A 13,354-nucleotide genomic window follows, 5' to 3' on the forward strand; every position below is an offset into this window, starting at 1 on the left:
TGCGTTGAAAGCCAGAAAAATAAGAAGACAAGAAAAAAAAGAACATCTAGAGAGCTGCTGGCGTGGGTTTTGACTCACCGTCCAGCTCGTGCTGGTGGCTTTCTTATGGGCCATGATGGGGAAATCGGGCACGTCTGGCAAGGTCAACAATAGACTTGTCCTCTTGGGCGTTGGTTTGCTCACTCTATTTGCAAATGGGCGGCTCTGGTGTCCTGTTGATGATGGTCTTGTTGAAGACTTGTTTCTGGACAGGAGCCTGTGCGCAGCATTTATTGGCTTTTCTGCCGACGGTCCATCCTCAGTCATTTGGTAAAGATGGTTGTTTTTTGCGTCGTTCAGCCTGGTGGAATGGGACTATGCAGCGGAAGACTCGGGCCTTGTTTGCCTCAGACAAGCGGGCATAGACGAATGAGATGTGATGACAGAGTCTCCGCGAGGCACAAATTGCATCTGCCACGATGATATGAGACTGATCCTTTCTGTATATCGGCCAAGAAGAAGACGTAAAGAACATGACGCAGCCTTTGCTTTTGGCCCCCGTTGCCCACGCAGTCTCGACAGAATGCCTCGTTACGTTCGGGATCCGTACTACACCAACCGAAGAGAGTAGGGGGCGGTGGAAGCACAAATGAACGCCTTGACAGCTTTCAGAGAGGTGGAATGGGGTTTCGCCAAGACAGTTGCCCTAGATGGTGTTTGATGTGCCTTCCCCCGTGGTCAGAAGGAAAACACGCAAGGGGGAAACTGGGCTCAGCCCTATTCCTTGTCTACGTCAAGGTGTTGTATTCCAGAAGGCCCCCATTTCTCTTTGAGCTTTCCAAAGGAGAGCGGTTAATCGGGCTCTCTCGAGCTTCCCGCCCCTCTGGAAGTTCCCTTCATCGGCCCGGCCACTGCTTGTGTGCCTCTCTGCAAGCCCATATACCTGACGATCCCTGCGTAATGGGGGAACGTGGCTCTGTTCTACTCGTGTTGACAAGGCGTGCCCGTTGTTCGGGATCCTGAGCATCTGCGCCATCCTCAAGGCATACATACTGATCGTCTTGCAGCATGGTAACATTGGCCCGGACTGCCGCCAAGGACACTGTCAGCCGCATTCCATTCCCATCCCATCCCAGACCTTGTCCGCCCGGTGCCCCAGGGCGCTCGGCCGCTCTGACAACGGCTTTGGGGGTCTCCGAAATCCATGATTCTGCAAGAAAGCAAGCAAGGAGAGGTTGAAAGAGGACGCCGCGTGGAGCCAAGCTCCCAAAACATGCTTGTTGCGCCGCTCGCGTGAGGCCACAGTTCAGCTCCTGGGTAAGCGCCAGACATGGGTATGTAGAAGTCGAAGACTGAATGCTTTGGCGCGAAAGGATCTCCATCCTTGCCGCGCAGTTAAGCGCTCGGCGCCTAAGTGTCCAATTCTGAAGGCTGCTCATGACAGGGGTGGCTGTGTGGCAGCGGGCGGTGGCACGCAATCGTGCGAGCAAAAATTCTAGGCTTTTGCATCATGACTATTTTTTCCCCCTCAGAGGTCAATTGCTCGGGGCGCTCATCAATTTTTCTTCGGTTAACCCCACTACCAGACCCTATAGTACATTCTCAGTATAAATGCATGGTAGCTTTACTTAACACTAAAAAGCTCAATTAAAAATTAACGGATTTTTTAATAAAGCTGCAGCCGTACGAATTTTTTAGCGGGTAGCAGCGTTTTTTCTTCTTTAATACTATAAAGAAAAAATCTAGCCTAAAAGTGTATAGCGGCTTAAAAAAATCATGTAAATTACACAAGCACCTTATCATTTAATTAAGGGCATTTACTCCTATGCATTTGAACTGAAAATGTACTGTGGGGTCTGGAATCGGGGCCGCTAGACTAAAATTGGGACGTGGTGGGGCGTGAGCGCCCCGAGTAAAATGGATGAGCGCCCCGAGCAATTGACCCTCAGAGCATCATCATTGTCTCTTTTGGCCCCCTCCTTGGATGGAAGAGGGCCACGCAAGCTATGCATATTTTCATCCGTTCGGCCATTCCGTGAAGTTTCATCCCAGCGTTCCGCTTATCGAGATTTCGATATGCCCTGGTCCTGCAGATTTTGCTCCACCGTGTCATCTTCTTGGCTTTCCCCGTCTCACCCGTGGCGAAGCAGAACACGCCAACTTCCCGGCAGCTGCATGATGCGCTTATCATGTTAAATCGCGCTTACGCCTTTGTTGACCATGCTCGGCAGAAGAGAAACGAGCCAGGCACATCCCACACCACCCGCTCCTAACGCGAATTCCGAAACGTAGAGGGCAGCCTTGACGATCAGGACTTGGACTTGAGCCCTTCAGCTTCTCGGCCGAAGTCTTGAGCACTGCCTCGACGGCTCCGTGAAAACGTCTTATCTCAGATCGTGTCTCTGGTCGGCAAAAGGACTGCATGAGCTGGGCAGCGAAACGCGGGCATCCTCCGGCCTCGACAGTTGGGGCTCTCTTGGTGTCGGAGGATGCGACGAACGAGCTTCGAGAAACATTGTGCCCCGTTGGACGTTGGAGCCAAGCAGTAATCCCCCCCTACCGACTGTGTCCGGGTAAGGCTTGCGTGTTGCTGCAGCCAACGCGCAGATATTAATCAGCTCGCAAGGCTGCTTTCCAGTCTCGTCCCGTGTTGGTGTTGTGCATTTCTTTTATTGCGTGTGATTCCGCTCCTCGTTGCGTCACGCGGGTAATAGTCGCGCGCGCACGCACTCAGGCACCATCAGATATCAAAATTACTCGTATGGGCAGGTGGTACAGCCTGTTGGAGGAACATCTTTCTGCATGACGGCCTTGCCGGTTAGAGGTGTCCTGAGATCCATTCTCAGAGGCGCACGCGTCTTGTAGCCCAGCTTAACATTATCTGCAGACAATTCTGCAGTCCGAGGCAAATAAAGCATTTGTCAATCCCCTCTATGGCGGCCCGGGACGTGACACGAGTGACACGAGTGACGGTGTGCACATAATTATTGCCTCCCACTGCAAGATGTATGAGCAAGCTTTACACGGCCGAGTAGTAGACTTGCTCGCTCGGGGTTATCCAAAGTGCGAGACTGTGTCTTGCGCAGCAGTTGTTGCTTGACGTGTACTAAGTTGAACATTAAAATACTAGACTAAGAATATAGCGTTGGTTTTTTTTTTTTTTAACACAAATATCAACAGAGTGGAATTAATAAACCCGAACGTGGGTTTTCAATAAATTAAGTATGAAATACCTTGAGTCTGTAGTCTCAGGAATCAAAATAGCATGCTTGAACCTGCTAAATCCTCTGTGCGAAGGACCCTTCCACGGTATAGGGTAAGACAAATGAGTGTACGTGAGATTTCGTGAAAACGAGCAGACTTGGGGATGTTTATGCAATCCAACTGGAGACGAATAGCAACGAGGAGCTTCGTTTGGGAATTTGGACCTGACGCATGATGAGACTATTGAAGCTCCTAATAACGGGCGTTTTCCCGACTGCCACGCCCATTGTGACATTTCCCCTACTAAACCGCCAGCGATTCCATACTAGAAGAGTAGAGAGCTACTACGAAGACTAAAATTCATATACCCGTTCCTCTTCTTCTAGAAGCAATTCGATAATGATACTATTGGTCAGCGGGCGGGATACAATTCGTACGTCTCCTTTCAGTACAGACATCAAACGAGCCGGCGCGCACATCTGGATCAGAGGAAGAAGATAGCTCCAGTGCGGAGCCGTTATCCACCCACGAGTCTATGGACGGCAAGTTTTAAAGACAACAACATCATTGGACCAAAGATGTTACTTCGATCGTCATGTTCACTCTACCGGTTGGATGGCTACAGATGAATCTGAGCCATCAAGATTTTCGTTGTGAAGGAAGACGCCAAACTGAAGCAAAACTAAACAGAGTGTTAGGGAGACTGTAACACAGGCATCTACAACAACTAGTAGGTCAATTAAAAGTCATTTTGATGCATGTATTATCAAAGTGTTGATGCTGCCCAACCAACCCTCCCACTTGTCTCAAGCCCGCAAGGTTATTCTTTGGCGGGCCAAGAGCCTGATTCTCAGTCTTTTGAGATTTGACATGCTTTGTCGGGCGATGAACGAGGGGGCTTGAGACAAGTGGCGTGCAGATCTCTGCACTAACCACTGCAACGTGATGGTGGTCTTATAAGACAACGAGAAGGAAATACGAGATGTCTGGGAACAAAGGATACCCTCCTGTGCAGAACACTCTGTTCTTCAACGAGGAACGGGCTCCACCGCCTCAAGGAAGTGAAGCTTGTCATGAGGAACATACAATTTATAGAGGAATCCGTAGCTTGAAGATGAGGTGGGATTTGACTCAAGAGACCCAGGGCCTGACTGTAGTCTTTTGGTCAAGGCGTCATTTGTCGAACTGTGCTCCGTATATTCTTTTTCGTCTGCAATCAGCAAGCAAGACCCATGACGAAGGAACACAGCATCGGATCCCAGGGTTATTTCTGCAAAGCCCACTGCTTCTCGCGCTTGCTGCAAGAACCCAGCCCTTGAAGCGGATGGATGAACCGGATAAAAAAAAAAAAAAGCTTTGGACACTGGATCATCCTTGTCAAATGGCCCAATGTCTGCCTCGGGGGATCCGCAGCAGAACTTGTGAACTGCCAAGGTCTTTGGTGACATTGCTCACGCGCCCGACGGCGAGCCGTTACTACTGGAACTAACAACGCACAAGGACGGAGCCTTTGGGGTGTGCCAGTATCGGCTTCGAATCGATTGTTCTGGGCGGAAGCCCAAAACTGGCAGAACTGGCAGAAAAGAAGAGAAAAAAAAAAGCCATCATAAAGAGAGCAGAGCAACAGGCAACTGGTAGCATGGACAAGAACAAATACGAGGCGACCCAGAGCAGATTGGACTATGCCGGGCTTGTTGGAGACACATTCGCGTGTAAGCCAGAGCCGAGCGATGCCAGAGAGCGTTGGTGGCTTGCAACAAGACGCATAATACTAGATACGCCACTAGTTCTGATTCAGGTTTGCCACGATTCGAGGCCCAGGAAATGTCGCGCGACGGCCGAGATGCAGGGTGTGCGGTATGTGTAGTAGCTTGACTGAAGAATCCTACTATGGACCATGGTGGTAGCATAAGCAAGTATCGACGACCGCACATGGGTGCCTGTTCTTTTAAACCGCAGTTGTTCGTATGAGGCAAAGCAGGGGGCAATCTCGGCAACTTCAGCAGACATGACTTGCGGATATTGTGCCGCATTTACTCGTCTTGCACAGCGTAGTAGTTATCAGACACTTTAATTACTAGCGGTGGTGACATTTTGAGATGAATGAGCTATTCTGGCCAGCTAGCGCCATCCCTTCTTCCGATATGGACAGTTGAGGCCCGTGTAGTCCGCAGTTTAAGTCGAGGCCATTGCTGGCATGGCAGAGGCTGGAACCAATGCTGTGGAGTTCTTCCAGACAATCATGTTTTCCATACTGTATTACTGGTGTACACGTCAGATTATCTGTCGTAGACAGGGTTTGCATGTTATTGCAGAGAGAAGAATCTTCAAGGTGTTTGGACTACTCCATATGTATGTAATGAAACGTTCTCTTGTGGGATCTCAGCGCTTGTCTAGTCGCGTGGAGAGGCGAATAAGTACTCCGTAGCGAGGCCCAATACCCCAGAATCTTGTCAGTTGGCTACTCCGTACATCTTCTGGGGATTGGCCACTAGTAACTTTCAGGTCAGGTCTTGCGCACGTCCCGCAGGTTATGTATGTCCGGGCAAGGAGACCGAAAGTGCGGATTGGACCTGAACTAGGAGGTGACAATGGAATCGGTGTCGGCAGCGTCGGGCCACCACCGAAACGAAACTGGGGGCGCTAGTCATGCGAGTAGAGTTGAATGAGGGGGCGCATGCAGACGAGTGCGTGATGTTTTTCGCTGTACTCCGTACGGACCATATGGCATTGGCCTTTCATCCACTCAGTCTTGCTCGCCACCAGGGCGAGGAGGAATGCAGCTGGCTTCCAGATGGAGAACAATCTGATGTAACTAGTTCTGTCGTTTTACCCTGCTGGAATCTGGGGACCGTTTGGGTTTGTGCATCCCGTCTCTTGGCTGTGACTCGTCACCTCAAGTCACCTCGACAATCGGCCCTTCGTTGACATGCGTTCTCAACAAGGCTATTCATTGCTGGTGTTGGTCATTACCCGCGACAACGGAACCCAAAGTTGACAGAGAACCTCTCCGAAAACGCTTCCATAAAAGCGAAATGGGGCTTCATCCACTTGGGGCTGGTCGAATCACCCTATTTCGATGCAACCACCTCAATCAGGAGGAGAGTAAATCTCCCAACATGCCACTCACCGAATGCGGCAAGCTGGCCATGGTGTCGAAAGTTACAAGCCGTCCATGAGAACTGGGGCTTGACTGATTCGTATGTGCGTGATGGATGATTCGTTTGCAGGTTTTCGAATCGGTCGGAGGTTGCCCAAGATTCTCAATTAGCAGTCTGCTCGGGGTCTCTTCAGGAGCTGCGAAATTGGAACATGTGCAAGTGCATGTGAGACGGCCCGGTAGAGGCGCAGAGTTTAACGCGTCAAGTGTTGGTGAAGCACCAACTGGTGCCAGAATTGTGCTGAAGCATGGACAGGCTGGGCTCCATCTGGTTCGAGATGATTTTACTGACATCGTGTGGCAACCGTGCGTCCCTGGGCTTACGGTGAAATGGACCGCATTGGATCTTGATGACGTCCGGCTTGCGGGGGCCAGGCTCGAGGGACAAAAGCTGACGCCAATCAATGTCGTCAATTGCTTCAACCCTTGCCGTGGAATCAACATGGCCCAGTACGGAGTAATTCAGGTACGGAATGGCAGCCCTCCTGCGTCCGAGGAGTGGACAAGCTTTCTGCGTCGTGGCAAACTTGAGCGCTCTTCAAGGGACGGCGGCAGGACAGTCGTGGTGGCTTGGAGAGAAGCTTGTCGGCGCCCCTTCATCTCGCTTCCAGATCTCCTTTTCGGCTCTGCTGCGTGGCTCATTTTTGACGACAAGAGATGACGATGCGGTCCAGCCGTTCCTTCCTTCCTTCCTTGCTTGCAGCTGCCTGTTGTCACGTTTGGGGGCTACTAGTACTAGGTACAAGTGGAGTCTGGTACATGGTGGGACTTGCACTCCGAACCAACACCTGGCGAGCCAAACACGGCTGCTTAGAGCGCACTGCATCACCACCATCATCAATGACATGTTGGCTTCGAAGCAATTGATACCATTCGCCCTCGCTGCCTGCTCCGTGCAGTGTGCCCCGGTCATGCCCGGTCTTGTGTTATGTTCGCCCTTGGCCACGCCATCGCTTGAGCTTGCATCATCGACAATCTACTCCGGGCGAGCACCCCAAGAGATGGGCCGTCTCCATCCTGGCCATCATCAACTCTCGAACAGACGTCAACTCTACGATCCTGCTTTCACTACCCACGCGTCGAACACGTCCCGCATTCGCCAGATCGTTTCAACACCATGATACCCTTTGGTTGCGCATAACAGTAATTTGATGCCGATCCTTCCCAATCGCAGTTGCGCCCGCGATTGGCCGATTCTGGGGCAAGAGAAGAGGCAGGAAAGTACCCTGGGCCCCTGGAGGAATCATGAGTGGAAACTACAAGGGCCATGGCATGGAGCTGGAGCAGAGGAAAAGCTCACAGCACCTGGTGACGGGCCAGCCGTTGAATAGAATCGAGGAGGAACTTGGAAGGCTTCTGGCCGTCTATCATGACCGCCCCACTTGGCCGCGCAACCAACCGAGCTTCTCGCCCACCCATTTCATCTTCAACCACTCATCGACTCGACGCCATCCCCCGCAAAACAAAACCTGGGCGTACAAGACTTGTCGATTCTCGGAAGCTGTGCCTGCTCATCTTCAGCCGTCTCCGTCACCACACGCCCAATAAAGTTCATTCAGGGCATTGTGCCAGTGGCCAGCCTTGTTCAACCCCTTTCCCTGCCCTCGCCCAATGCCTACCATTTCTCTTCCTTCTACTTCTTCGCCGTCTTTTGTCCCCGTCTGTGCCCCGTCTGGGCAGGGTTAGGTTCGATGCTAGTGGATCTCCTGACACTGTCAAACCAAGGTCCAGAAGACGCAACGACCAAATCAGAGCTGCCGCAGTACTACTCCGTAATCGTCAAGTCATCGGAGAATGCGGGGGCTGACAGGTAAACAGGGATAATGGCTGGGGTGGCGGTCTGGACGCACTTGGACAGGACAATTTTTTTTTTTACCAAGCCAGGGCTGCCGGCCTTTTGTCCTTGGTAGATCGCCCCGGACCAGATGCCAAAAATGGACATCCATGGACTAGAAAGCGAGACGAGGTCAAGGGTCAGGGGGATGGTTCTGTGGATGAATGGATGCATGTGGTCTTTTCGCCCGCAATCCCCTTCCCCCAAATGCTGACTGCGGCCGAACTTGGACCTGGGGCAATCGATCGACGGTGGAATATGACATGACAGCCTTGGGCCCATCGTCCACATGCACAGCACAGCGCCTGTTGAGACCAGCCACCCGTCTACAAATGGCACAACCACTTGAGCAATAGCTACGCCAGCGAAGTAGCTTCCCGGAAGTGGTTGGATATGCACCATTACGTTCACGATGCATGCACCGCGTGTGTAGTGGCTGTATTGCCATAGAGACACAAAGTTGTCCGCTCTTATGTTTACGTGGGTTTACATCTTGAGAATTAAGGCGGCCTGTGTCCAGGTACTAAGTCACAGCCATTGATGGTGTACTCCAAACACGTTGTAACGTACGGTTCTACTCCGTGCACATAGTGGCTCATGTGCAACTGAAATCTTCTTCGCTTGTGGCAGTCTGCAATCCCATGTGGTATGTCTCTCCCACTTTCATGTACCTTCAACAATGGATATCTCTCATCGCTAATCAAGGCCAAATCGTAAACTTGTTACACATACACCGCCACAAAGAACAAGCACAAGCCTTTTAATTAGACAAGATGTAAACCCAAGGTAGGAATCCACCATCCTAACCGTCCACATCAAGCCGTCACTGAAAATAGCCAGGTTTGCCGGATAGCCAGGGGTACGGGTTCCTTGAACACGCCTTGCATTTGCATTTCGCAGCTGCATCGGCCGGTTGCCCCAGATGAAGAGACAGTTTACGAGCCGTGGCAATATTGAACTACGTGCCTAGCTACCAGGGCGGTTGGCTTGTAGGGGATCAATACATGGCCTGCTTGGCAGCAGACTGGCGGACTCAATTGGGTCTATGCTTGCTTCGCCTCTATGTTCACCTGCACCAGTAATGCATACATGCAAGCCGCTCGAGAACAGGGTCCACCCCTGTGCAACTGATTGTGCTACCAAGACAGTTCCAGTGAGATTTCTTTGCCGCCATCCGGGCCCAAGCAATATGGCCCGTATCAATATTGCCAGCAACCCGGGTGCATAGTGGACGTCGATTCGAAGACATCTCTTGCTCCCACAGCTCTTCGCGCGTGGTCCCGCATTGGACACAAGCTGTTGAGCCATGATATGGAGGATCTGGCCAACCCAGTGTCGTGATCCCCCTCCCTCCTTGTGCCAACTTGGGCACTGGGCATTAACGTGGTAGGTACTCCGTATTGTTGAAGGAGTCGTGATGCTGTATAAGTTAGTATCCACACACACCATCTCCACCCCACCCGCGGAACAAGAAGTGGGCTACCTGGGGGTGGGTTTTATACTCTACTATTCCGTGTTCTGTATCGTGGGATGGGGTGGATGGGGTGTACAGTGCATGTACATGCATAGTTGCAATACTTGATTTGGCTCCCCATAAACCTTCTCTCAAGAGCCTTCCTTGGGTTAGGTTGCTGGACACTGGATCTACATGGGTTAGAGCGCCCCTTTCCTCAAGGTTGCCCAGACAAGTCCTTGTTATTGTCACGGTTCCAGGCGGGAGCCTCGGCAGGGCCGCACCTGGAACACATGGGATTCAGCATTCATCGTGGAGCTTGTGAAGCTCTCCTAAAGAGGCGCGGCACGCATTAGGGGATGGGGAAAAAGGTATAAACTCGCACTCCCCTTCCTCCCACAACGATCTGGGCTTCTTCCCTCCAACCTGCCTTTCTGTTTTCAGCCGTAACAAAACCACAATCGTTTCTGTCCCGGTCGACTTACACTCGTTCTCATAACAAGAAGTCTACTCATTCTTGAACCGACAAAATGAAGTTCTCCAACGCTGTTGTCTTGGCTGTCGCCACTGGTACCTACGCCCAGATCAGCACCATCCAGTCTGTCCTCACGTCTGTCGGAGGTGCCATTGATAATCTTGACGCCGCTGCCAAGGGTTTCAATGGAGATGTTGATAGCGTCAAGTCCAAGGGTGACGCTCTCAACTCTGCCATCAAGAACGGCAAGAGCAAGGTTGATGGCTCCAGCGACCTCACCCTCACCGACGCTCTGGGCTTGACCGACCCCGTCCAGGCCTTGACCAAGAAGGGTCAGAACCTGGCCGACGATTTCAAGGCCAAACGCTCTGACGTCGAGAAGGCTGGCGCTTGCGACACCGTCCGCTCTGAGCTCGATGACATCAACAGCAACTCCAAGGCTCTCATCAAGGCGGTTGTTAGCAAGGTCCCCAAGGATGCCCAGAGCATTGCCCAGCAGCTCGCCGACGGACTGACCAAGGTCCTAAACCAGGCTCAGGACGACTTCTCCGAGTCCAACTGCAAGAACTCTGGCGGCTCTGGCGGCTCCGGCACCAAGACTGGCGGCGCTTCGCAGACCTCTGCTGCCGCGTCCACAACTGCTGCCCCAACTGGTGGACAGACCTCTGCCCCTGCCACCACTCTGGCTCCCACCTCTGCTGCCCACACTGGCAACTCTACTGCCACTGGCGGCAACCCCCCTCCCGTCACCGCTGGCGCCTCTTTCCTGGCTCCCGCTGGTGCCCTCGTCATGGCTGTTGCCGCCGCTCTTCTGTAAATTGTCAAGCCAATTCAGGGAGCGGCGCTTTGATACTGCAGAAAGACACTTTGCTCGCATACTAGATTACTGTTTTGATGGATGTGAATACTGTCCCGACTCAAGACGCAATCGGTGTTGAGTAAACGGTTTTATGTAACATAATGGGAAAAGATTTTTATTTAAACACGTCTTTAGGTAATATGGGATGTGTTGTGTTTTTTTTTTGTTTAATGGCAAACTGTCTTGAGGATTCGGTTCATAACATGCAGTCTTATGTCGACTAGCTAGACAGCGTCAGTTGCGGCCAAAACGGCCACCTAATATACCATATCGTACGACATTATATGCAATTTGGCTTCTATTTTCCTAAGCGTGTTTATTCGTGTGATTGAGTGTTGATATTAATCGAAGTCGTTGGAATCGCAGCTGCGGTCACAAGGAGCAAGAGCCTCCATCCGTCTATATTGTAATAAACTAGAGGTAGCAATCTTGAGCTATGAATTAAAGAAACATTGAATTCTTTTCTCAATGCCGTTGGGACCTGCTGTTCTAGCAGGCAATTTACCATCCGCGTGCTTAGGATGGGACTACGTTTATCGAGATGCTTCTCCGTCACGTACGGACTCTCTTGTTGGCTCGTGATGGGGGCCTGTTTGTTGCTCTAGCGGAGGGATACATCGCCTCACATAAGCGCAAGCGCAAAAGACAAGCGCGGTCGTGACGTGACGCTAGTGGTAATTCGTCCAAGTCGGGAGATGTGGATATGAATAGCTCTGTTCGCATGCCCACAACACAAACTCAATGCACGACGCGAAGCTGTAAAGAGCAGGGAACAAACAGGAGAAGAGGAAGGTAATGACACATAGATTGCATCAATTCACACTGTCTACACCGGGGGTATGGGGCGGCGCTGGACGTTGGACAATGAATCCATGCATTATGGAGTGTCGTCAAATCTGGGCCCACACATGTGTTCCCCTGCCCTGTTCGGGATGTTCAGGATGGCTTGAGCTTTGGTGTGAAGGGAGGCAAGGCTGACGAAATAGCAATTGCATTGAACTGTCTTGGCCCAACTAATAATAAGGCTAACAAGCCGGGAATGTGCGATGCTATGGGCATTACGCGAGGCTAAACCCTTATCACGTAACCACTCTTAACACCTTCCCTTAGCTGAGCTGTAATATTTAATATACATGAAAATCTGGTATTCGCGTTATTATTTCCTCTAATTCATTTATTTCATTTATAATTATTACCTGTAGTTTCGTATATAAAATATATTATTCGTTTAAACATGTTAAAGTTATAGTTATTAGCGGAATTAACCGTGTTTAACTAGGCTAAGTAGCTTTATAAGTCCGTTAACGCATATATCTTTTATGCTTACTTATATAATACTAAAGTATCCTTCTTTAACTCTTTAGATAATCTATTTATACCGTAAATTAATGTAACGAGTTCTCGCCGTATTATTTTTATTAAGCGTAGTAATCTTCGCATTTTAACTATTAGTAAATAATATTAAAGGTTATAGTTACGAATAATTAAGGTTAATAATAAGGTTATTAATCCATAAAATAGCTTTACCTATAAGCGTTAAATTAACGAATTTAGCCTTTATAGAGCTTAATATAACGATAGTTTACTTTTTTAATTTCCATATAATAGGACCTTTAGCTAAAAATATAACGTAACTAGCCGTAGAATAATAATTGCGATTATCGTTTATAAAGAAGGCGTTTACATACACTTAAAGCTTTAAATTATTAATATTATACTTATAGCTACCTATAATAATTCCGTTTAATTATATACCTTAAAGATATTACTAGAGATGCTTTAGAATGCTAAGATAAATTTATTTTAGATTATAGTTTACAGTACTAAGCTTACTAACTATATATATAATATTTAGCCTTATACTTATAGTAAGCTAATTAAGACTTCTAGTGCGTTTAAGCTAGTTAATAATATTTATAATAGATTTAAGGTCCTTTTAATTAAAGGGGATATTTATATTTAAAGGCTATAGTAACTTTACTATAGCCTTTATATTAATGTTAAACTTTTAAAGTAATCCTTTAACGTAGAAGGTTTAATAAATCTTAATAGTGTAATTACCTTTATTACGTTTAAATTTTAGGCTAAGAAATTATTTAATATTACCTAATCGTTTAATTTTAAAATATCCTTTTAAAGCCGTAAGAACTTTATTAACGATTTAAAGGGTTAATTTTATAATAATAATATTATTAACGTAAAGCAAAATAAGCACTTTATTACACTAAAGAAAGATATAAAGTTTCTCTTAAAGTTATTTAAAGCCTAGCTTCTTAAATTCGTTATTAATATCCTTAAACTATTATATTAAAGCTGTAAAAAGGCTATAAAGAGCTTAACGTAGTAGGTAAACTCTACCTATACTATTATTATAGCCTTAGGGTTATTTA

At 48.9% G+C, this 13,354-nt stretch overlaps 2 protein-coding genes across 3 annotated transcripts; both read left to right on the forward strand.

Annotated features, from left to right (window-relative positions):
* Window positions 1–7,588: 7,588 nt before the first annotated feature.
* Window positions 7,589–7,891, forward strand: J3458_021104 (uncharacterized protein; the record flags this gene model as incomplete). Its single annotated transcript, XM_066122399.1, has 1 exon — window positions 7,589–7,891. The coding sequence occupies one exon, from the start codon at window positions 7,589–7,591 to the stop codon at window positions 7,889–7,891; it is 303 nt and encodes a 100-aa protein (XP_065972653.1).
* Window positions 7,892–9,721: 1,830 nt separating this feature from the next.
* J3458_021105 (uncharacterized protein) lies at window positions 9,722–11,254 on the forward strand. Of its 2 annotated transcripts, XM_066122401.1 has the most exons (2): window positions 9,757–10,001; window positions 10,134–11,243. In XM_066122401.1, the coding sequence occupies exon 2, from the start codon at window positions 10,161–10,163 to the stop codon at window positions 10,920–10,922; it is 762 nt and encodes a 253-aa protein (XP_065972655.1). In that variant the 5' UTR covers window positions 9,757–10,001; window positions 10,134–10,160; the 3' UTR covers window positions 10,923–11,243. The 2 variants fall into 2 exon arrangements, with proteins under 2 accessions (XP_065972654.1, XP_065972655.1); XM_066122400.1 differs by having other exon boundaries at window positions 9,722–11,254.
* Window positions 11,255–13,354: the final 2,100 nt, after the last annotated feature.

Source organism: Metarhizium acridum (assembly GCF_019434415.1).
Source record: "Metarhizium acridum strain ARSEF 324 chromosome Unknown scaffold_577, whole genome shotgun sequence".
Lineage (NCBI taxonomy): Eukaryota > Fungi > Ascomycota > Sordariomycetes > Hypocreales > Clavicipitaceae > Metarhizium > Metarhizium acridum.